This window comes from Scomber scombrus, chromosome 11, assembly GCF_963691925.1.
Source record: "Scomber scombrus chromosome 11, fScoSco1.1, whole genome shotgun sequence".
Taxonomy (NCBI): domain Eukaryota; kingdom Metazoa; phylum Chordata; class Actinopteri; order Scombriformes; family Scombridae; genus Scomber; species Scomber scombrus.
This window is the reverse complement of record NC_084980.1, coordinates 2,334,372-2,361,154: the sequence shown is the minus strand read 5'-3', so window position 1 is coordinate 2,361,154 and position 26,783 is coordinate 2,334,372. Positions and strand designations below refer to the sequence as shown.

The 26,783-nt window shown below is 38.7% G+C and overlaps 1 protein-coding gene across 1 annotated transcript in view; it reads left to right on the top strand.

Moving 5' to 3' along the window:
• The window catches only part of LOC133990191 (cadherin-12-like), a 110,591-nt gene that overhangs the window by 37,006 nt on the left and 46,802 nt on the right, over positions 1-26,783 (top strand). The window contains exons 4-6 of the mRNA XM_062428400.1: positions 7,213-7,332; positions 10,664-10,831; positions 10,979-11,166. Coding sequence (XP_062284384.1) covers positions 7,213-7,332; positions 10,664-10,831; positions 10,979-11,166 — 476 coding nt within the window. The remainder of the gene's footprint in view (positions 1-7,212; positions 7,333-10,663; positions 10,832-10,978; positions 11,167-26,783) is intronic.

The following is a 26,783-nucleotide window of genomic DNA, read 5'->3' as shown; positions in this document are numbered from 1 at the left end:
ATTGACAATGTTAACAGGTGCCATGGTCTGAGTCTTTTTTTGTATAATGTCTTATGTTCTTTGTCTTTTCAGTTCAGTTATTATCTGTTTAAAGACCCCTTTATAATGTAATTCAATTGTAAGTGACGGGAAACTGAAAAAAGACTTTGTGTGTTTGTTCATGTTGAAGAGGTATTTCCTCTGGTTATGAAAGTTGCAAAGCGAGGGATTTGACTGAACAGTATGCAGACTCCACTTTGTTCATTCAAGTATCCAAACAGCAGTCTGTAGATATCAGGCTCATGTTTTGTCAAGGAATTGAAATAGCAGGAGCGGATGAATTAGTGAACAGACCTCGCTCTGCTCTGCAACTGGTTATTAAAGTGGATTTGTGAAGTATTCTGCTGCTGACAGTCAGTAGCTGTGTGGGACAACCTGTATTTAATACATAACAGTGACAGGCAGGTGGTGCAGCTCCTTTATTAATACCAAATCATGTTAAAACATATCTCATTTCAATCCTACATTTGGCAAAAAAAGAAATGAATAAATGACTAAATTGAAACTGAACTGACCCCAAGCTTGACAAAATAAGTGACGATTTTAAACTAAAATTCAAAGAGACCTAATGGGTTAGAGGAGTATGAATAGTCTCATGTTCTCATGATTGGAGAGTGGGAGCTATGCTTCTGTAAAAGCACAGACTATCATTATGGTTGGGGACAGAGTTATTTACCTTTAACTCTTCTACAGTCTCCACTGGGGGCGGCTGTGGCTCAGGAGGTAGAGCGGTCGTCCTCCAATTGGAAGATGGGCGGTTCGATTCCCGGCTCCTCCAGTCTACATGTCGATGTGTCCTTGGGCAAGACACTTAACCAACGGTGTATGAATGTGAGTGAATGGTTAGATTCCTCCTGATGTGCAGGTTGGCACCCTGCGTGGTAGCTGCCTGCCATCAGTGCATGAATGTGTGTGAATGAGTTGTAGTGTAAAAGCGCTTTGAGTGGTCGAAAAGACTAGAAAGGCGCTATATCAGTACAGTCCATTTACCATTCCACTCAGGACGTACACAGTGAGGAATGGAGGACACTACTTGTTTAACCAATGAGACATGAATAGTCTCTTAGCTGCTAATGTGAAGTGTGAAAATACTGAGGTGATCAACGTCATGTCCATGAATCATACGATAAGTCATTATATAGACATGATGATGTCAATAATTAGGATATGGTATGATAAGTTGATAACATAATTATCATGATAGGCCTAGTTCTTATATTTTTATATTTCCTTGAAAGTTGAAACTTTTGAGTTTGAGTTTCGAACTTAATTCACTGTGATTCATACCCATGGCTTCTTCTCCATAGCAAAAGCAGCATATTGCAGTATTCTTACTAGAAAAAACCTGATTTCTCTGAAGCTGAAGTAATTCAAACCTTTTATACTGTATTGTAGGAGTGCAACAGTTATCATACATATTTCTTTAAAAAATCCTATGGGAATGTTACATTATCCAGGAGAGTTCAGAGTTTATTGGATACGTCGTTTAAAGAAAGAAATTGAAAATGCAAATACAAAATGTGGAGAAAACACTATGGGAACCAGCAAATCAATTTTATGGAAAAATACATGGGCATTTCTTGTATATGTCTTGTACAAAGTCATAGAACTTTTGTACTGTGTTGGTGTTAGATAAACAGTCAAGTCATCAAAAACACTGGACTTTATCCTCTGGAGAAGATGAGTATCTGTAGCAAAGTGAATGTCATCTGGCCAGGATTTGTTGAGATCCTGCTTTGACATGTGTTTGGATGGATGGATTAAATGACATCATGACATCACACAGCAGGGAAAAAAACAAGATGAACAATGAAAAAGAGTTTAAAACAACTTTAGATAATCGTATCAAAAAGAAGAATATTGGAGACATGTTTGTATTTGTAGAATCAATGTTTTTATATAAAGAGTATAAAAAACAGTGTAGTGGTTGAAGAGTAGAAATAGCAGAATTTTGAGTTTAAAAGTGAGAGGAGCTAGTAAAATAGTTTGTCATGTGTTTGTTTTTTGAACTAAATGAAACATTAATAGAAAAATATCATAAACAACATTTTATTTACTAAGCTTTTTTGGCTCAGCTTGAGTCTTAAGATTCACTTTGCTGTGTGCTCGGACATATTAAGTTGTATTTGTCAGCGCACACACACACACACACACACACACACACACATAGTGCACTAAGCCAGACTTAGTGGCCCATCTGTCTGCTAAATACCATTACTGAGAGGTAATTTAACAGTCAAGGTCTTTAAACCTTAAGCTGTTAATGCTTCAGCTGAGGCCCAAAGTGCTCCGAGAGAACACAAGCTTGACCCCAGTAAGTCTGTGTTGCGGTGAAATACAGCAACAAACTGTATAGCGGATTAGCCTTGGTAGAAAACAGCACCAGTATCCATACAATAAAAAAAAAAAAAAAACATAATCCTGTCTTAGAGAAGTTGACTGCTAAGAAAAGATGCTGACATTTTTTTCTTCCCTTTCATAGTTGTTGCACTATTTCTGTGAAGTTACAGACTTTTCAAAGAGTTCCTGATATGCTTTGAATCAGTGCGTCATACTGCACATATTCAGTTATTTTGTTTTGTGTCAAAGCCAATTACTTTACCAGGATATATGCAGCTGAATTCTGTCAGCAGAGCTCTGTGCTGCTGCCTATGAAGAATACTGGTTGATTTTCTCTAACGTAGCATGCAGGTATTTAACCATCACTTACCTTCACTTACAGTTAACACATATATAAGAAACAAATAATCATCGCTTTTGATTTATCCTATTCCAGCAGATTTACTGACTACTGACATAAAATAGAATTTAAATACAGATTTTTTTTTAAATGCAATGAAAAGAATGTATAAGATCAAGTAAAATACAACATTTAAAAAGCAGTGCAGCAGTGCATAAGTGCAAAAAATAAAAAATAAAATCAGGCCAGCAGCAGAAAAGTGGTAGGAAGTTGAAAGCTAAAGTAGTGTGTTCCATAGCTTTAAGGTGTAGTTGATAAAGACTGAATCCTTGATGCCCCATCCTACAATCTGATGTGAATCCATCCAATAGCTGTTGAGATATCTCAGTCTGGAACAAAGTGCTGGACCGACAGCAACAAACTGATATTGCCATCCGTAGTGTCATGTTGCTAATGTGTCTAATTATCACAACTGGCATTCTATAATCCATCCATCTGTCAAATCCATGTCAGCTACCCCCAGGCTCAGGAAGTAATGGAATACATGGTGTTGCATAATTAGGATAACAAAAAAAGCACAACTGTGTTCTGTTAAATTTACAGGGGGGAAATTGGGATTACAATTTTAACCTTTACATACTGTTCATATTCTGCACCCTCACAGGATGTTCCATGTCAAATTTGACCCGGTCTAAGAATCTCCTCATAAAAAGTGTCTATACCAAATGTTGAACCACTGATGTGTTTAGAAAGCATCAATAGTGGATCTGACTGATCAATAAATGTGATTAAACCTTGATTCATGTTTCAGAGAGCAGAGAGAGTGTATTGTTTAGCTTTTACACCACTAAACATCTACTATCACACAATATCATGTCCTATTTTACCTAAGACATGAAAATATAACATAACAACAATGATGTAAATGTATTTTATGTAAAGGTAAAATGAAGTGTGGGGTTTATTGTATAACCATTAGAGCCATCAGTCTTCACTGCTACATCATAAAAAGAAATCCTCATAACTACTATCTTATTAAAACTATGAACTATTCATTTCACTAAAACACATGTCAATAGATACGGAGAAAATTTGACCCAGAGCAGCAACAATGGACAAAAATGTGTAGCACCTATACAAAAGTAGAACATTTAAAAATATTTTCATGTTTGTGTATTTTGGGACTCTTTAGGAAAAATCATCAAATTTCAGAGTAAAATACATTTGGGGTGTTTTTACAGCTGTCACATGTCAAAACGGTTCAAATTTGAACCAAACAGTATGTAAGGGTTAAAGATTCAAGAAGAACAACACTCTACAATGCACATGTACACACATCGGGATGATGTCCGAAAAATGTCTTTCCAGTGACCGTCACCGGACACTGAGCAGGGAGACCCACAGTGACACTGTCCACTCCTGCAGTCCGCTGATGGGCTTCTCTGATTTGTGCTTGCAGCTCATGATTGTGACACTTCTCAGTGGGACTGGCAGCATGTGCACCTGGGTGTTGTGAAGTGTGACACATCAGTAAAAGACTTACTGACATTTATTTTCTCTTGTCTTTATTTGCATATTAAGTAATGAGGTCATCCAAAAGTAATAGACAGTAATCAAGTTAATGTGACCTTAACATTGTGATACTTGGATTAGATTACACTTTTTTAACAGGTCATTAGTAATTATATCGGAATGTATTTTTAAATGAACGCTCTCAACCCTGGCTATCCTGAACAGTTTGTAACAGTGAAGCCTTGAAAATGATCTAAGACTTTTCAGATATGAATGTAGTGTATATGAAACATGCTTTCAAACTGAGATAATAAAGTATGTGACACTTGTAGTAGTCAAGCAGTCACTATTTAACACAAAAGATGGAATTATGTGTAAATAGTGGGCTTTGTAACTGAATGCAGTGTAATAGTAGTTCATATGTTGCATCACAGCATCTATACAGGATATAACATCATCATCTATAGAGATTAACACACTACATGGAAAACGGTGACATGCAGCCGCACTCAGAGGTAGAAGAGGATGGAGTGGAGATGATGCAGATGTTACCAGACAATAATGTGCTAAAGCAGATAATCTACTAATCTACTACTTTCAGTGTCATACTGACTAACCTTGACATTTCTGACCCAACTAAAAACCCATACATCCTCACTTTTAGTGGGTGTTAATATGTTTTATTAGTTTAGCTTTTCCAGTGGAAGAAAGTGACTTCAAATATTTAAAGATGTTAGATTTGATGTTGATTCTTTGTCGTTGTTTTTTTTACTTATTGCTCATTCTTCCTACCATCTGCAACACATGCCAAATAATCAGATTATCTCTAAAGCTCACGGTGTTGGCATCAACACCAGCTGACATCCAACCCCTGTGGACACCTCAGCGCTGGTCAACAGATATCTTAAAGCCGGTTTTAGGGATGACCCTGAAGGTGTCATCAAGGTTTTCTTAGCTTGGTTTTTAAAGATTTCACATTTTCAACTGTGAATTGCAAACTGGTGGTGTGGAGTATTAACAAAGGCAAAGTGGGGTATGAAGAAAAACTCCCTAAAGTTGCATCATGGGAGCTGTACGATGCCTTGTTTTTGTTGCTTGGCTTACACTAAGATCTTAAAGGCAAGATATATATCGACTGCTGCTGTTTTGATTTTGACTGTTCTTTGTAGACTCTCCAGCTTCACGCAAGTAAAATATTAAATTGTTGGAGTAGTAAATCAAAAGTAAAAAGGAAAGTAAAGAAAAGAGATCCCAGAATAATCCAGATCATACCATTTAACCTCTTTAACTCTGCCAACATCTCATGCAGCTTTGGGCAAAAACCACACAGTTCTTTTTTGCATGCAGTATACATGTGTTAAGTTTGCCTCTTATAAAATGTTGTTTAAATATTTCAGCCTACTTGGGTCCCTAAGGAGTCTTAGAATTGCATACATTTGACTAGAAAGCTGCAGACTCTTGTGGATTCAATGAGCCCAACTGTATTCATGTGTGATGATTTTAATCACCACGGTAGCTGTTTTATTGTATCGAGACTATTTTTTCAAACTTGACCTCACTGTATAAAATGACCTACTGTGACCTCTTTTATAAGCACAGCCTCATAAAACTTTACAACCACAAACTAGAAAACTTTGAGCATTCAGAGGGTATGACTTCCCTGGTTATATTAATAATAACTCTAATAATTCTTACATAAATCTCCAAATGTCAAAAGTTTTTGATACCAAATCACAGCATTAATTTGTTTATGGTGTTCCTCAAAGTCTTGATGAGTTAATGTGATATTTTGGAGGGAATTTTAGTCATTTTGATCAATTATTGAGGTGAAAACTGGTTACATTTGCACAAAATCTGTGTAACACACGTGTATCAACAAAACAATTGCTGCAACAACTTATGAGACATAATTTAACCTTTAGGGAGGGGCAAATGCTTCTTCTTCACTTTTCCCCACCCAGATTCATCCTGCCAGTAACCCTCCAGTCACAAGCTCGCTTCTCTAACCTTTAGGCCACCACTGCCCCCAGTGGTTTCAAGCATGTGAATGGGCATCGTATACTTCCATCATAATGTTCTAAGACCTTATACACTCTTTCAACAAACTTTCACATTTCAAATATATGGCTAATCAAAACCTAATGTTCTTTACAGACTTACTAACTAACTAGAATAGCTTGACCCACAGTGCCAGGCCGCATCTTATATAATGAACATCTCTGTTAATTCAATTGTGAACCATACTTTAAAAGTAGCCCATGAAATGTTAGCAAACACATGCCTATAAACACAGTAGGAGTTTTCATGAGTTTGTATGAATACTGGTGGGTCTATACAGGTCAGTTGGTCAGCACGAACATCCCATGTTTCCAGCTGCAAGCAAATTCCACATTTTTACAGTTGTGATCACTTTCATTCCATTATTAGGAGATATAAGCGTATCTTTAATTAGATGGACCACACACATTATACCTACATGATCTAATCTGTCGTGTTTAACTGACTTACTCTCATTCAGCATTTGGAGAATATTTCTCCTATCTCTTTGTCGTTTCGCCATTTTCTCCTCTGCTTAAGAAACTCCTCCAAGCCTCTTAAAAGTCCTCCTCCCTACTCCTAACAGTTTTTCACCTAAGGAGCTGTCTAAAAGCCAAGATGCTTTGGGAATAACTGTTATCTTTGCCAGGATCTAGTTTTAACTGTGATGGGAAATTCTTAGAAAATGGCACGAGTTTAAGAATTTTCTCCGAATTTGATCACTAGGAACAACTTCTTGTGCTAGAAAGCTTTATTAATACAGCTCCAGATGATGTACACCACTTTAATGTGGCATCTACTGCTGACCTGCGATCTCCTCCTAAAGATTTCCAACCCCTTTGTTAAAAAGACAAAATGGGTCCATGGGTGGAAGGGGAAAATGGCTAAACAAAATCATTTGATCTAATTCTAATTACATACACTGTGTGTGTGTGTTTGTCCAGGAACCTATGTGACACAGGTGACCGCGACTGATGCAGATGACCCCACATATGGCAACAGCGCACGGATCGTCTACAGCATTCTTCACGGCCAACCATACTTCTCTGTGGACCCAAAGACAGGTGAGAGGACCGTACCATACAACTTCCATAACAAACCAAAAGTTATTCATACTATTGTATAAAAATGTGTGACTTTTGAGTGAACCCACAACTCACATTCCCAGCTGTCTCCACTCCCTAACAGAAAGCATTAAATTCAACCAGTCGTGACACAGCGAGGGGTTCTGGCAGTGAGCTTCTCTTCAGTCCGGCACCTGAATGATAAAGCGAGAACTGAAAGGAACTTAAAGATTTTTGCAATCCTCTAACAGGCATCTCAGCCGAGCAGTAATTACTTTGAACATGAGGTGTCATGTTTCATTTTTCCCCTGAGGCTGAGTATGCTTCACCATCTAGACTCTTTCACTATGAGAAAAGACCTCACCAAACATTAAGGTATACAAAAAAGCTGCTTTTTTTGTTACGGTGAAAATATCAAACTGGCAGAAGAGTTTTGGAAGCCTTAAACAAGTGTGACCAGTTGGAACTTCACAAATAAGAGACAAGTCACCAGAAAAGACTGTGACCTCTTGAACCTTGGTGTTTCTGAAAATTTAGTTTATCGGACAACCACGGCAACGATAATGTATTTTCTATAGAGTTGTATTTGAATGCAATTCTGCCATGAAACTTCAGATAGTCACAGGATAACAATACTTTACGTAAAACAAAGGTAGCCCACACAACCTTCTGTCTTGCCACATGCTCCAGCTCCCCCTTGGACATTCCCAGACCAGATGTGATACATATAGAATATCTCCAGTGTGTTCTGGGTTTCTTCTCATGTGGACGTGCCCAGAGTACCTATACAAGGAGATATCTTGAAGGTAAACCACCTTTCAACACAATGGAGCGGCAGTTCTACTCTGAACTCCTTTCAGATCCCTGAGCTGCTCACCCTCTCTCTAAGGACCAACCCAGACACCATGACTTCAAAATGAAAATATAATTCACACTGAACTTTTCTGCCTGTAATAAAATACTCAAAGGTTCACATTCTAGACTTTTCAGGCCCTTTCAACAATTTCCAATGACCCTCTTCACAAAAATGGCTTTGCAAGTGTCATCATGGGACCTCAGTATAAAATTGGTCTTAAATTTTGATTGAGAATGTTCCTCTTGTATGTAACCCCTAAAGCACCCCTCCAATTTGAGCTTGTACAAAATCGCTCTTCAATTCTATTAAGACATGGAGGTGATTGCAGACAAGCATGGCAGTGAACTGACCCCTCTTCACCTCTCCTCCCCAACTGGGGGGTGTGACAGCATGACACAGACCTGAATATCAGACACTGTGTCTCTTGAGAAGCCAGATGGCTGACTAAATTAACAACTCAACTAAGAGCATAAATAACCCTTTGGTTATTTTAACTGGCCATTAAGTCAAGAAAGAAAAGATGAATGAACATATCTCTTCTCTCTCTTCTGTATTATTATTATTTTTCCTCCCCCCTTTTCTCTCACATACAATTAAATGGCAGGAGACTAATCAGGTCTCCCGAGAGACCGCTGGACTTTTTTGGGGGTCTTGCTTATCTTTTGAATACATTTAAAGAGCATATTTCTAGGAAAATCTGTTGTTTCATGAACTGCATTCATTTATATTTGTGACCACCTACTTGTTTAACCTTTATCGTCATCTTTGCTACAGTTTTATGTATGGCTGGGTATTGGTACTCGATACCTTTAAGGTATATCGACCAAAATAAATCAATATCAAGTAGTATGGAAACATCTCCCATCAAACAATACCTGCAATCCATCCTTGTTGTACCCAGAGCTAGAAAATATGACTGATTGTATGGACTTGCTCACAGCCAATCATTGCAAGTGTTCTTCAAATTGATGTGACGTGATTGGCCCACTGCCACAGCAGTTACAACCCGTCTGTGACAATGCCAAGATGCCGTTGTCAGCCAAGATGCCACCTAAACACTTTAAAGTGTGGCTACACCACACGCCTGTTACAACGGATAAAAGCAAGTGCAGGCAATATGTGATGGGTATCGGTTGAAGTAGTCAACTGGTGTCATTATCACTTTAACAGTTCTTGGATTGGTATTGTAATTTTTTAAATGATACCCATCCCTAATTTTATAATAAGTATTATATTCTTGGTAGTCAAATGAGTCATAAATGTTGGATTGAGTACTTAAATGTTATGAAATAAGAGTTATGTTGAATTTATGTTTGAATCCAGCTAATACAGAATGTTTAATATAATCACTACAAAAATGGTGTGTTACCTAATCCTTTAATTTGACTTTACTATATTTATATGTTCTTGAATGAGGAATAAGAAAACGTTGCCAAGTTATATTTTTGGGCATATTTTACATACAATTTTATCATATTGGTTTGACCATAGTGTTGACTTGATAAGATAAGATTAAATAGTCCTTTATTAGTCCCATGATGGGGAAATTTACAATTTTGCAGCAGCAAAGTGGACAGTAAAAAAGTGTCAATAAAAAGAATAAAGAACAATACAAGTACAATGTACAAAAGTAAATAAGTAATATTGATGATGAGTGATAATACACCTGAGTTGAGATTGTTATTGCACAGGTTTAAATTGAAAATATATGATAAATTGCACAGTTGAACTGAAAGGAGGAGTAGACCTAAAATACTGATATTACACAGTAGTGAAGATTATGTAGTTATTGCCTGTGTAATTCAAAACTTAACCCCCTAGGGTAGCTCAGCTCAAGTCAGAGTTCAGCCTCACCTTAGATGTCCTCAACAAAGGAATTACATATGTATTATAACTTGCAAAATGCTTTTCAACACACGCAAAGACTTCAGAAACTGATAAAAACAAGCCCAGGAAACTTCACCTAACACTAGCGCTGACACTCAACCCTGTTCCCCGAGGAGCTCTCTGCTTAAGCTCTCCAAGTTTTAATTTTTAAAGTCTTATTTGATTTCTTTTGTCTGTGCATATTTTGTTTGGATCTTTTTCTGAAATGAGACTCAGAATGTCGTGGAATCAACTGAAGAGTTCTGCCTTTTGTTTTCTTTTATATTTTTGTAAAAGTTTCACAGTCTTTATAAAGTTTGCCTTTTGAGGAATTACCCAGGCCCAAATGGAATAAGAAGCAGTGTAGCCAGAAATAACTTTATTCAACAATCAGTCACAACATCACCAGAAACCACAGAGACCATAGCCAGTCCACCTCTGAAGCAAGCCTTCCAGACCCCCTAAAGGCTTTGCTGTGGGACCCTCGACTCAGTGACCAAACTGCATCCACACTGACCTAATGAAGGCTAGATCCAGAGTGTATGTATCTGTTTATAGAAGGCTAAATATAACAATGAGTCATCTCTTTTCATCCCTCCCCACCTCCAGGAGTGATCAGGACAGCTCTAGCCAATATGGACCGGGAGGTGAAAGAAGAGTACCAGGTTCTCGTCCAGGCCAAGGACATGGGAGGTCAGCTGGGGGGGCTGGCTTCCACCACCACCATCAACATAACCCTCAGCGATGTCAATGACAACCCGCCACGCTTCGCCAAGAGTGAGTGGAACATTGAATAATGCCGTCTGATTTGACCCATCCACCCAATCAAATAAACCAATCAACCTTCCATTCATCACTTCATCAACCAATCAGTCAGCATTTTCTTTTTTCGAAACTGTATTTAATTACCTCTGTCACTCTCAGGTATTTTTCACCTTCGGGTGCCAGAGTCGGCGTCAGTGGGTTCCGCAGTGGGTCGGATTCGAGCTCACGATCTGGATGCTGGCAACAACGCAGAGGTGGATTATTCCATTGTTCCAGGAGATGAAGGCAACATGTTTGACATCATCTCTAATCACCAAAGTCAAGAGGGAGTCGTCGTTTTGAAAAAGGTACATTCAGTCATTATGAGCTTTTGACACAAACACATGAACATACTTTGAACTCTCAAATTGAGTTGTTTACATGGAAATATTCTTCATCAAGTAATTGCCATTTAACATTGTTTTGTTTTAGTTTTTTACATTTATGTATTATTACCCAGCCAGCATGTCCATGTGGGTCCCACATGGGTTAAATGTGGGCAATGTGGGTATTGAGTGGGCATGGGTTTGAACTGGGCAAATTCTACGGGTCCCACATGGTTTCAGTAACATGGGCTGACTGTATGAGCCCCATAAGGGATGTAAGTGAGCTAAGCGGGCATGGGCATGAACGGGGCAAACTGTGTGGGCCCCATATTGTTTCAGGAACATGGGTCCCACATGTGAAGCCCATGTGGGCTGGCTAAATGGGCCCCGATTAAGGTCCATTCTTATCTCACTTAGACCCCATATGGGCAAACATACGGAGCTTATGTGGGCCTCACCCATATTTTTGGCAAACACAGGTGGTGCCACCATGGAAACTGCGGACAAACCCACTTGGGACCCATATTTGCAGCCAAAATGTAACCATTATGGGGCCCACAAGGACATGCTGGCTGGGTATTGGCCCTTTTTGTGTCTACATTTAAGACATACAGCTAAAATACCTCAGTTATAACATGACCACCAGATTTTTTAAATGTAATTTCCAGAATAAAACATAGCAACAGGGCTAATAAACAAGGAGGTAAATTGAACAACTTTTTTTCTTTGTATCTCATATAAGCCTTCTTCAATTAAACTTCTGATTCTCTCTGCGGGTAAGATAGATAAAGACCCATTATTTGAAAACTAATGTGATCAAGCATTTTTTTTTTAAAGAATGACAAAAGGAAGAAAACAAAGGCACGTTTTTGCAGACCCCAGCATTTTGCATGTGATGTGCTGTCAGTGATCCAAGTGTGAGTGGAATGTGCTGATGTGGCTTTGATCCCAATCATTCTCCCTCTTAACCTTCCATTGACCATTAGACAAGATAATGCTCTACACACTCAAGCAATCAAACACACCCTCATGCACACAAAATAGTCTCTTCTTTTTGCAGCATCAGCCATTGAAACCCCCCTGATGATTGAAGATCTATGGTATATATTGAGGAAACAGCAGAAAGAAAAAAGAGGAAGGAAGTTATAGAAGGATGTGGAAGGAACAAAGGATTGGAAGAGGGAAGTCAGAGAGAGAGGAACGGGGGAGGAAATTTGGGTTTTTAATCGCAGAGCTTGTTTTATTGTTCCATTTTCTTGTATTTTCTTGGTTTTTGGTATGTTGTTCATTCATCCCCAATGGAAAACTTAAGTCTTACATTTCTTTCACTTCAAGGGTAAACCAGAACATGACACTTGCTCATGCTGAACCGCATCATCCAGTTTCCTCAAGTCAGCCTGATTTTAACTCCTCATAAAGGTTTTAACAGGAAATCAGATCTCTGAGTAGAACTATCGTGAAAAGAAGTCATCTGAGGACAAACTTAAACTGCTAAACGCTCCCTCTAGAGGGATACCGCCTCCTATCACATGCGCATACACACCCGGAGAGAAACCGTGTACACTGGAACGCACAGTCCACGTCACATCACATCAGGCAGTTTAACATCAGAGGGGCTGCGGAGGCTTTTTATTTCATACTGTCCTCTAAATCAGAACAGACACGGCAGCGACTTTCTGAGCATGAAACTTTGCCAGCTAGGTCTCTTATTTTAGAAATGAGATAAGCCATAAATTCATGGCTCTCAGTGCTGACACTGCATCCCAGCCCACTGCTTAAAAACAAAGAGGTAGTTGTTGAGCATCAAACAGAAGCTGATTTACCATTATGAAGCATTTGAACAACAGAAAGGACTGTTAGACCTTTGATAAATCTTATGTGATCATATTTTGTATTAGTCTGTAACTTGTCAGTAGATGTGTGTCACTGCAAATCTGGTGCAGACAGCTTATTATTTATTTTAATTTATAGTTGTTTTATGCTGTCTCTGTTCTGACTTAAATCTCAGTCCCGCTGTGTTTGTGGAGATCATAGGATATAAAGCAGCAGGGGTTTATACAGAGGTCTATAGCAAGAAAGTTAAAGTCAGGCATAGACTCAGGAGTTTTGGGCTGATTTATCCCTGATTCACAACTTCTAACAATCAAAGGGGGAATCTGGTCTTGTACCTTGGTCGGTACCAATGTTCGACCCAGACTACCTGGTAATGTGAGTGCTTTACAGATGGTTGTGGCTCAGGAGGTAGAGCGGGTCGTCCACCAATCGGAATATTGGCAGTTTGATTCCCGGCTCCGCCAGTCCACATGTCGATGTGACCTTGGATAAAGATACTTAAACCCGAATTGCTCCCAATGGCTGCACCAATGGTGTATGAATGTGTGTGATTGGTTGGAACCCTGTGTGGTAGCTCCTGTCATCAGTGTGTGAATGTGTGTGAATGTTAGTCTCCTTCTGATGAGCAGGTTGGCGCACTGTGTGGTAGCCCATCATCAATGTATGAGTATGTGTGAATGTGACATGTAGTCTAAAGCTTAAACCTCCAGAACTGCAGCCATAATTTCAAACGTGTTTGATATTTAGGTGTTAAATTCTGGATGATTAGAGCATTGCTTTCTAAGCAGGACCGCGATAGCCAATGAGAGAGAGCTGACAGTGTTACTAAACAACAGTAAATATCAAGCCCCTCGAGGCTACTACCTTCGACAGATGTTACAACTGACAGTTAAAATATCTCCTCCAGTTCTCAAAGTTCTGTGTTGACTGCATCTCGCCAACTATTTTTACATCGAGACTCGTTAAGTCTTCTGCTTTAGTTTTTTTCTCACTGCAAAGCATCACTAAAGCAAGTTGTTACACCTTGTCAGTCTCCATTTTATTTACATCTGCTTCTCAATGAGATCATGAGATGTGGTGCATTGCTCCCTCTGGCACAATAATCTTAATAATATCCTGCAGTCTGTGATACGCCTTTACTTTCAGACTTTTTTTCCCCCACACTTGCACTGTGAGCATGTTTGAAATGAGTGAAAAGAAAGCTGTGAAGTTTCTCCTCATGTGTGTTATGCAACCCGATTGCAAAATTGGTTAGGATTTAAAAACTCTGATAATTTGAGCATGGCTTAACCCTTACATACATGTTCATATTCTACATCCTCGCAGTATGTTCTGGGTCAGTTTTGACCCGGTCTAAGAATCCCCTCATAAAAAGTGTCTAAACCAAATGTTGAACCACAGATGTGTTTAGAAAGCATCAATAGTGGATCTGACTGATCAATAAATGTGATTAAACCTTGATTCATGTTTCAGAGAGCAGAGAGAGTGTATTTTTTTAGCTTTTACACCACTAAACATCTCCTATCACACAATATCATGTCCTATTTTACCTAAGACATGAAAATATAACATAGTAATAATGATGTAAATGTATTTTATGTAAAGTGAAAATGAAGTGTGGGGTTTATTGTATAACCATTAGAGCCATCAGTCTTCACTGCTACATCATAAAAAGAAATCCTCATAACTACTATCTTATTAAAACTATGAACTATTCATTTCACTAAAACACATGGCAATAGATACGGAGATAATTTGACCCAGAACAGCCTCAATGGACAAACATTTCTAGCACCTATACAACATTTTTGGGCCAAACATTTTTGTCCACTTTAGGAAAAGTCATCAAATTTCAGAGTAAAACACATTTGGGGTGTTTTTACAGCTGTCACACGTCAAAACAGGTCAAATTTGACATGAACAGTGTGTAAGGGTTAAAGATCCAAGACTCAATATTAAGTTTACTGTCATTTTCTTGTGAACTTGCATACATAAAAAACACTAAATACTGTTCCTCCCAGCCCACAGCAGTGAATCATCAACACAAAGAAGGATAACGATATATCTAAAAGATCCTTTCTAGAAGAAAAAAACACTGAACATCAGCACAGTGCATTTACAGAGAAAGTTCACGTTTCAATTTGATGTTGACAACTGGCGCATGTCAACAGGTGACCTGCACTGATTGGGGGATTATGTCATTATTATGTTATGCTTTCTGTCCAGAGAACAAACATGGGTCATGAGTTAGCAGTTAGCCACTGAGCGTAGCAGACCAGGGTCATCCATCTGATTTATGAATGTCCAAAAGAAATTGACAATCAGGCATATTAACCTTACCCTCCACATGATGACACAGATGTAGACACAGACATGGACAAAGACACTACATAGTTAGTATTAGGAGAGGCTTAATTTCCCTTATTGTCTCACAAAATGAGTAGCAGTTAGCAGTTGACAAAAAATATACCCAGAGATGACATTTCCTTTTATGTGTTTGCATATCAGTGATGTTACCTCTTCCATAGAGTCCTTTCTGATGATTATTTGAAGGTTATTTTTGCAAAGTGTCCCTCTTTTTATATCCAAATTCAAGATGTATTCAGGAGTTCATTTTCGGTGCAGCTCCTCTCTCTTTCAAGCCACACAAGGTAGACATTCATCTCTGAGTAGATGCTACCTGATGCATTTTTTGCCCCCTGGAACTCTTTATTAAAGAAAATTCAAGAGACTTACACAAAACTAGGACATGGAGCTTTTTTTCATGTGCGCTGAACTCCTGAAGAACTTGTCATTTGTAAGTTGATTCATTGTTGAATATGGAACATTAGTCACTGTTGAAAAAGATTCAGTGAGTAGGGAGACTGCTGAGGTGTACACGCAGGGGTGGTGATTCACTGGTTAAGAGCTTTATTTGAATATTATGTGAGTCTTACATGTTTAGGTGAGCCTTCTATATATATATATATTTTTAAATATCTCTACGTTATTTATCTTGACTTGTGAATCATTACAAGCATGAAAGGGTACAGAGCAGAACAGACTGTTCATTTTTCAGGCCTTTAGTCATATGTTCCAGATGTGAGTGACAAGAAGACAGCGATGTCCAGAATACATCAGACTGCATATCACGATGTGAACTGATGAAAGACTGTGGGTGCACACTGGATTGATGTCCAGGCCTGTTTATGCACTGATGATATCTCTGATATGATTGAAGCAGAATCAGTAGTAGTCTATTGAGTTTTAAGAACCACCAACTTCACAACTTGCAATTCAACATTTGGCTATTTATTAAATACGTCCTCCAAATACAGCCTTCCTATTGATAGATGAATTACTGTTCTAGATGTATTATTCCAGATTCACTCTCTTGTAAAAAAGTAGTAACAGTGCAAATCTGTGGTGGATGTTCTTTTCTTTTAGTAAAAAGGTAACTACAGGAATAGTTGGTTAAAATAATAACAGATTACCTTTTTGAAAATGTAACTAAACAACTGAGTACATAAACTGTGGACCTAACGCAATAGGTTACTCATTATATCAAAAAAGTAATCTAAGTACTCTAACGTGTTACTTAGTAATGCTTTACCCCCAACACTGTGTCCCAGCATGCTTTGCAAAATGTGTCTGAAACAGCCCATCATCAGGATCTGTATTTATCAAGTGTCTCAGTGTAGGAAATCAGTCCTAACTGGACAGAAAATTCTCCTGCTTTTCTTCCTGTTTCTACTTTTAGAACCAGGGGCAGCAGTGAAAGCAATTTAACAACTTTGTTAAGTTATGAAATGACTCTTGTCTGCCCTGATATTTAGGAAATCTCCAGAGGTGAGGAGAAGGCGTGCAGGCAAAGATATGAATGCACATTCCGTGGGATGTTCATTGATGACTGTGAGCTGATTAAATTGTACTGTTTTGGCAAAAGTCCTCCAAATTAATCAACCAAATAGGTTGTTTTACTGTCCACTCCAAAACCACCCATAAGAGCGTTTACTCATCAGGAGCCTCTATCAGCTGTAATCAGCAGGACAAAATTAAGGTTAAAGAGATCACCTAAAATGTGGTGTGTGTTAAAGTTAATACTCCCTTAAAGTTGGGCAACCGTCATCATCATGGTGACAGTAAACACCACAACAATCACAGTTACGCATTTTTAAAAACTGTCCCAAGTCTCAGTCGGAAATACGACACTTGCTATGAAACATGAAGCGAACAGCGGTCCACTGCAGTAGCAAGTCCTCTTTTTGCAAGTTAGCATCACAGCAGCTCTGAGTATGGAGATTTGTTACCTTATAAAGGCGTCATCTGAACTGCACCACTTCTCTGGGTCAGAATTACTACAGCTGTTAGATGGAATCTGTTGGGCAGTAAAGAGGCAGACTGAAAGCAAAAGAGGAGATATTGATGGGTATGATGTGCAATAAAGGTCCCTGTCTGGAATCAAACCTGGGGTTTTGAGGTTATGAGGCATGCACTATAACCATTTGGCTGCTGGGGGGGGTTCCAGCATCTAATATTTTGATGGACACACAAACTGAAGCCCTCACAATCTCACAGGCTTTGAAACGAAACCGACAACGTCCAAAGTAATACATCAGAATATGATCCGTCAGATTGCTTCCAACACACAGCATGAGGTCATGGAAAACAAGCTGAATTCATACAAATTGTATAAGTTTATATTATAATGAATTCTATCACTCTGTCACTTAATTCAAATGACCAATGCCTAGGCTATATATATATATATATATATAAAAGAGAAATGATCACAGGCTGTTGTTACCATGTTTATCTCAGCAGTGGATGAAATAAACAAATAGTTTTCTCCACTCATGAGGACACATAAGGTGAACTTCACAGTGTAAGATGAGATAAAGGACATCTTTTTTTAATGGGGTTTTGCCCACAGTCTGTTTGCAAACACATCACGTGCAATATGCACAGTAAATGCAACACGCTGTGTTAAAACATGCAGTATAATGATCTGACTGGATAGGACTTGCTGATGTGTCACACAGCTGGATCCAATTATCTCAACTACAAGTTTAATGTATTTTATCTATATATTTACATCTCCCATCAAACAATCCATCCTTTTTGCACCCAGAACTAGAAAGTATGACAATTTTTATGGACTTGCTCACAGCCAATCAACACAAGCGTTCTTTGATTTAATGGAGCACGTGATTGGCCCACTGCCACAGCAGCTACAACCCGTCTGTGGTGGTGAAGTCGTGATATATTTCAGCATGTTGTATTTAATAAATATTAATAATTTGAAGACTTTCAAAATGCATTTGGATAAAAATCTTATCATTTAGGTGTGGAGGAGTGGTGGCATTTGATGTAATTTAATGTATCTATTCACATGATGGGTATCTAATGAAGCACTCAGTTGGTATCAGTATCAGGGTACTAGGATTGGTACTGGTATCATCATTTTTAACCCTAATATAGCCCTAATATTTACCTATACACATATAACCTATATGTTCTAATGCTGCTGTTTCCTGCCTATCACATTTCTCATATTTTAATATAAAACTGTGTTCTGAGTAGTTCTTCTACCTGCTGAAAGTCAGTGCAGGAAACCTCATAAATCACTGTCAAGTCTTTCTTTGAGGTGTTTGTTCAGTGACACTTTATGCAAATGAAGTGTGGTCTTAACACCCTGCTGCACTGGAGAAGAGTGGAAATCACTAACAGTAGTAGAAGACTTTGGAGACTTTCAAGCTTTTCATAATTGAACATAATTGATGCTTTCCTCTGTTTCATGTGATTGTAAGTTAACTACTTATTTGTTTTGATCTGAGGGTGTCTTAGGAGGACAAACCATAACTTATCAGTTAGGATTCTATTAATTAAAGCTCAGTTTTCAGTTGGGAACTTATGAGTTCATTATAGAAATAAGTAAATAAAATGAAATAATAATAATAATAATAATAACCACCTTATTCAAAAATGATTGACTGATGAATTGCTTTAGAAACATAGTTGCTTCTTTTATTGTTGGGCCTGCAACCATAATATGTAGACATGAGGACTATCCATTAACTGATGTGACTAGTACATTTCTTCATGAATACTTAAGTCTCACTGAAAACATCTAGTCTGTTTCTAAATTGAAATATCCTGAATAACTAACTATATTTTTGACTGAGAGAACTAAATTAGCATTTTCTATTTTTTAAAAAAAATCTGCATTAATCAATATCCTTATATTAAGGGGAGGCTTGTGGCTCAGGAGGTAGAGCCACGGATCGAACAGTGTATGAATGTTTGAGTGAATGTTAACTTCCTCCTGTGTGGTAACTCCTGTCATCAGTGTATGAATGTGTGTGAATGGGTGAATGTAACATGTAGTGTAAAAGAGCTTTGAGTGGTTAAAAGACTAGAAAAGCATTTTATAAATACAGTCCATTTACCATTTATATTAACAATGCATCGAATCTGTGCAACATAAAAGGACTTTTACACACGGTGCTTCAACACGTGCTGCGGGTCAGTTTGGTCTGTAAATACTGAAACATCACAGCAACTAGTGTCTGAAATACATCTGTTCAACACACTGAATCACCACCTGCCTGTGAACCTTTCTGCTTTTCTTTTTATTTCTCTGTACATCGTACAGCAGTAACAGCTCATCAGTAATTAATTGCAGACAGCTGGAGCGCGCAGCTCGTGCTTGACACAGCTGTTTACAGGACGCTATAGTTTGAATGATATGCTCACATCGTTACAGTCATTGTTACAGACATCCCAACTCTACCGCATATTGATAGCGGCTCCCTGACCCCCCGGAGGGCCCCGGTTCAGATAGGTAGCGGCGCTGCCATCAGCTACCTATCTGAGCCGGGGCCCTCTATGGGAAGAAGACAGGCCACAGATAGAGCAGGTGCCATGGTTAACAGGTGATTTTAAATGCTGCCGAGAGGATACTGCTTTTGCCAGTGTGCCAATGACTATGCTGCGGCATGCCAACCGTGCCTAAGGTTGCCGACCCCTGTTCTAGACAAACTATTTGAATAATGAATATCTCTATCAATGCACACCATAACAGCATAACCTGAGAGGAAGCATTGACATTTATCAGTGAGTGCAACTTCAACTAAGGAAGTGTACTTGTAGTTAGCCTGAAGCAGGTGTTCAAAAAATTTAGATAAAGCAAGTCTTAAAGGTGCCATGTGTGGAATTTCGTGGTATCAAGCAGTGCAGACATGGCAGAAATGGAATCTGTTTTAATTAGTGTAAGTAGAATGGACAAACCAGACACTGGATCTAGAGAGGGCCTTTCAGATTCTCCTACAGCAGGAATGTCTAAACTATTCCATAAAGGTTCATGTGGCAGCAGGTTTTCATTCCGACCAATCAGGAGCACACCAGGCTTCACTCATTTAATCAACTGATCTCAGTCCTCAGACAGCTGATTGGTCGAATCGTGTGCTCTTGATTGGTTGTAACAAAAACCTGCAGACACATGACCCTTTATGGAATAGTGTGGACATGCCTGTGCTACACAGTTGGAAGGGGAGGTTGAGGGTTAGGGGTTTTTATTTGGATGCAATCTACAACCTCACCACTAGCTACAACTAAATTCTACACACTGGTCCTTTAAAATAAGCAGTGCTGTGACTAGCTGTAGCTAAATGTCTTGTTTTGTTCTTTTCTGACTACTTTTCTTACTCTCCTGCTCTGGTGGCTGCCGGTTTATTCTTGATAGCGACAGCAGCATGTGACACATGCAGAGGAAACATTCCAAACATCACTGACAAGTCAATTTCCAGGCAGTCAAGGAATTATTTAGACATTAACAGTTAGGTAACAGACACAAAATGATAAAAATAACCAGGTTTTTGTTACCTCGTATTGTACAGTGAAAAGTAGTGCAGCTTTAACAGAAACTAATCCCACCTTCCCTCTCCACTCTCCCTGTTCCTCTCTTCTGTCTGTGGCAAGATGCCAATCAGTTAAATCCTTCCTGGCTCCCTCGCTGCCAATCAGCCACTTTCCTTTTCCCCGTCCCCTCATTTAACCCTACAAGTCTGTGCCTCAGCCAAGTGAAATTTCATTGATCCGGGAGAGGTTTGGGCTCTGGCCCCTTTTTTTTAATCACGTCGCTGTGGTCTTTACCAGACAAAAAACAACAGGTCAGTCAGGAGACACTTAATTCCCCCAGAGCTGGAATATGTGTAACTTTATTATACTGAGATTGTTTTCTGCCCTCCTCTCATTGTCTCTCCTCTTTCTCCTGTTGCTGTCTCCTCCATTATGTTCTGCTGCTCTAAGAGGATTTGCACACTGTAATGAGTTCAGAGGGATAAACATTGGACACAGTGAAAGATTAGAAATGAGAGACAAGTGAAGGGTCTCTAATAGACTGCATATGTTGCTGACTTTGAGTGCTTATAAAAAAAGCTGAACACAATCACTTGTATATTTTACACACATTGTAATAAACTAGTCCTGTTCTTGCAAAATGGAAGCATGACAAACAAGCTGTCTAGATTATGACGCACAAACCAACTGTCAATAAAGAGTCCATAAGCCTCTAGTATATCAAAGTGGTGGATTTGTGCCTTTTTCATCTCAAGCAAATCAGTGGTGAGAACAATGGAAACAAACAGCATAACTCTTCATGAATCTCTGGCTCTTTCATGAATTTGCTGAAGTGACAACCCAACCAGCATGTTCATGTGGGCCCCACATGGGTTGAATGCAGGCTGCGTTGGTACTGAGTGGGCATGGGCTTGAACTGGGCAAATTTTGCAAGTCCCACATGGTTTCAGTAACATGGGCCACACATGTGAAGCCCATGGGCTGAATGTATGAACCCCATAAGGGATGAAGTGGGCTTAGCAGGCATGGGCATAAACAGGGCAAATTGTATGGGCCCCATATTGTTTCAGTCACATGGGCCCAACATGTGTAACTCTGAAACCCAGTCAGAACCCACTTGAAGCCCATATGGGCAAACACAGGTGGGGCCACCATGAAAACTGAAGACAAACCCACGTGGGACCCATATTGCAGCCAAAATGTAACCCTTATAGGGCCCATATGGACATACTGGCTGGGATATTGTTAAAAAATTGTTTTCTAGTACGGGTCCAAGTCAGAAACCCTGGACCCTACATCCCCATAATGCAACATGGTATATAGTCTTTCTGTACATACTGTACATAACATACGTACGGACAACCTGAAAACGATAATTGAGGACTTTTTAATCAAGGAGATTGAAGTGAAAAGTTATAAGCATTCAGGCACTACACTTAACATTTATAAAACAAATTATATTATATTGATTATATTGCATTAAAAAGCAGTAAAAGAATAAATAAAATGCTGTCCAGTCCTAATGAGGCTTCTCTTTTTTTGACTTATATTAAATGTGATTACAATTTTGTCAAGTTCCCACATTTAAAACACCAACAACAAAAAAGAAAAAGAAAAGAAAGAAGAAAAAAAAACCCCACTAGAATTCAAAGTTAATTTGCTTTTAAATTAAAAGTAACCTGCTGAAGGTCACTTACTCAGTTCATTTGCATGGCATGAAGATACAATGAAGTTACTATACCACAGTTTCAACACAACACTGTTTCACCCTTACTAAACACTGCTTAAAGTCGGCCTCCACTCCAAAGTCTGTTTTTTTTCTTCTTCTTCTTCTTCTTCTTCCTAAAGTTTGAACTTCACTGTTCTAATTGAGGCAGAGTTTATGCAAAGTTTGACACTTTTTTTCACATTCATCAGCTGAAGGGGGGGAAAGTTTCTCTATGCTTGCTGAAAATTTAAAAAAGTCAAAAGGGTTGTATTTTTAAAAACATGTCTGGAGGGAATCTTTACATCAGTGCAATCTGTGCTCTGGAGGTTTTTTAAAAAGCCTGATCGCTCGCACCGATAGTGAAAATACAACCTCATAGACCAATGAGCCGCACGAAGGCGAAACGTGTTTTTCCATGACGGGAAACGCTACAGTTAGTGGCCAGCATCTTTCTTGTGGAAGACGACAGATGAGCTTTTTCTGCGGCGGTGCTTTACTTTACCCTTTTTTAAACACTTCAATTCAATTTCACAAAGGCTTAACGTTGAGCTCAGTACATCTCACATGAAATAAGCAAGAATCATACCCCTCAACCAACAAGACAAGTCATGTGGAAAGACACATTCCGTGTCATTTATCTTGTGGAAGACAAGAAAAGGAAGTGCATAAACTTGAGGATTAGGCCGTTTTTGCAGCATCCTGCCACTAATCTGTGTTTGATCTCACGTGGATCCTTTTGGTGCCGATGATGCATGATGACATCACCAGAACAGCAGATGAATGAGTTACCTCTCAGTACATATGACTTCATGCTTGCTCATCTTGATTAATTTAATGAGTTTAGCAGAGTAGTAGACCATATTTTACTTCCATTATCTATGGAAGTAAAATATCAGCGGCTGCAAAAGCTTTGGATAAACTTTCTCAGGGGCCTTTTCTGACTTTGGCATATATTTACAAAGGGTTTGTGGCTCTTTTGTATTCGCGAAACAGTCAAATAGCATTTTTTGTGCCAGCAAAGCCGAGTTTTGGCACCACTTACAGAAGAGAACCACTGAAACTCACACAAATACCTCCACCGCCTGATTTATCACTGTGGTAGAGGAGAAAACTGTCTGGCAATCAGCATCTGGGAGAAGCAGGTGTACAGCTGTACTGTTTAAGTAGTCACATACACACACACACACACAAACACACACACACAGACACACACACACACACACAGAGGGAGAGAAACACTACAGCGGAGTGAGAAGAGAAAACACCAATTAAAACGATGCATTTTGAAGTTACTTTACAGGAACTCTCCGCTCAGCACTACACGAAACAAAAGGACTCCTCCTTCTGCTTATTTCACTGACTTTTTAATGGCTTCCAGCAGCTCTGGTTCAGTGTGATGGGATTGTAGCTGCCAGTAATTAAATAGGTTGTTCGATTTTTTTTTTTTTTTTAAACCAATTTACAGAAATGATGCAGTCAAAAGGAGTATAACATTTTAAGCAACATTCTTTAAATCACTGACCTTCATGTTGAGCTCACATCAGGATATGTAACAATTATTTTAATAGTTTGATATTAATTAATTCTCCCTTTTTTGTGACTGTAGAATATACAGTATTCAAAGTTCAACAGCAGGCAACACCTTTTTCTGCACTTCATTACTCTCCTGACATCATCATGCTTTAACCCTCCTGTTGTCTTCCTGTTGACAGCTGTAAAAACACCCCAAATGTTCTTTTACTCTGAAATTTGATGACTTTTCCTAAAGTGGCAAAAATGCACAGACATGAAAATATTTTTAATTGTTATACTTTTGTATAGGTGCTACAAATGTTTGTCCATTGAGGCTGTTCTGGGTCAAATTATCTCTGTATCTATTGACATGTGTTTTAGTGAAATGAATAGTTCATAGTTTTAATAAGATAGTAGTTATGAGGATTTCTTTTTATGATGTAGCAGTGAAGACTGATGGCTCTAATGGTTATACAATAAACCCCACAGTTCATTTTCACTTTACATAAAATACATTTCCATCATTATTGCTATGTTATATTTTCATGTGTTAGGTAAAATAGGACATGATATTGTGTGATAGGAGATGTTTAGTGATGTAAAAGCTAAAAAATACACTCTCTCTGCTCTCTGAAACATGAATCAAGTTTTTACAGTATGTAAGGGTTAGTTTAATAGTTTAATATTAATTCTCTTTTTTTGTGTGAGGTGTATGCACAATGTTCAATATTCAAAGTTCAACAGCAGGTCTGCACTTTTCTGACTCTCCAGACATCAGCACGCCTTAAAAGAACCTGGTATCATCTCTTTTTTTTAGCAGAACTTTATGCAAATCATATGAACTGCAGCTGGCTTCATTTACATCTGCCTAGTAAAGTTTCAGTAAATACACCAATAAATAAAAACACTAATGCAGTGACGCAAATATTTTGTGCCCCTGACGTTCATTTGTGTCACTCTTAGTAAATATCCCTATTTGAGCGTTGGCAGCTGGACTATCTGGAAATATTCTATATGACTTCATCAAACACAACTGAGTCATTTTTTCAGCAGCACTTCAATTTCCAAACCGAGAGTGGACGCCTGACTCTAATCACTATCTGTATATCCTGCCAGCTCTATTGATAGAACTCTGTGTTGTATAAGTAAAGCTCTCTCTGAACTCTCTGATGTGTGATGCATAATATGTAGCAACATCTTTCATTAGTCCTTAAAGGGAAAAGACACCTAAAATATACTGACTAAAATAAATAAAAAGTTCTTATCTGAAAATGATTACCTCCTGTCCCAGATATACACACATGCATCCAGTTTTTGTTGAGCACACACACACACACACACACACACAGACACACACACACACACAGTCAGACAACACACACACACACACACACACACACACACACACACACACACACACACACACACACACACACACACACACACACACACACACACACACACACACACACACACATATACATATACACATACTTGTCATCTCCTTTACATTGCTGCCATTACTGGAGCTGATTGACAAGCAGTTTGTGGGAAATGTTTATAGCTTTGGAGTTAGTGGATGAAAGGCAGAATCATGTGTGTGTTTGTATGCTGGAGATTATGTGTGCATGTGCGTTTGTTGTGAATCCTCTCTCTCAGCTTTCAGAATATTTCCCAGTAGTATTAGTTATAAGCTGATGGCCAGGTGCTCATCTCCTAGTCAAGTCCTCTGCTTGAAGCCAAAAACAATCCACGTGTTGTCTTTACTGACGTTACAGTACCGAGCACCAGTCGAGCTCAGGAATGTGAATTGGCTCTGGCAGAGTGAGACAAACTGATTTTGATATGTATATGAATGTGTCTTGGTACAGTTCGTGGCTACATTTCCATATCAAAGTAGCTGTCTCCTGCATCTTCCTCCCGCTCTTCCACAAACAGATAAGCGTGGAGAAGAATGGAAATCGACCCCTCCTTTGTGCCCAAATCAATCAGCCAGCAGCGCATTCATCACAGTGATTGGACATCAATAACCAAATATTCTGCCCTTTGAAGTCTCCAGTGGGAGGAATTAATATATCAAGATGCGGTCGAGGTTGCTATGCAACAATAAGGCAGGTTATCCCAGCATCATGCTTGAAACGCTGTAATGAAAATATTGAGCTTCATGTGTGTGTACAGTAGGATTTCTTAGGCCACTCAGTCTTTCCCGCCTTAACTAATGAAGTGATGACCAATCTATAATTCAGTATTAAAAAGCATATTGAACAGAAATGTCTACAATATTTGACCCACATGCTTGTTTTCTTATTCATATGTAGTATTTTTTTTTGCATTATTTTCTCTTGTGGACCTGATGCACACATTACATCTCAAAACTATTCAAATCACATTCATATCCTTTTTTTTTACCACTTAAAGCACATCGCCATGGTGAGGAAACTATCTACACCTCCTCAGATTACAACATTTATCTCCTCACAGTTTATGTTCCCATCAGATGAGTGTTTTCCCCTGACCTCCTTGCAATAACCGTGCCTCGCTCCACAAGTAAAATCACATTTAGTTCATATATGATTAAACTGTGGATCAGCCTCCCTGTAGATTTCAGAACGTACAGAATAATTGCAATTTCTATATAACATAGTAACCTAGACTGGTGGTTCTCAAACCCCATTACTTATTTTTTTCCTAGACTACTACTCAGCTA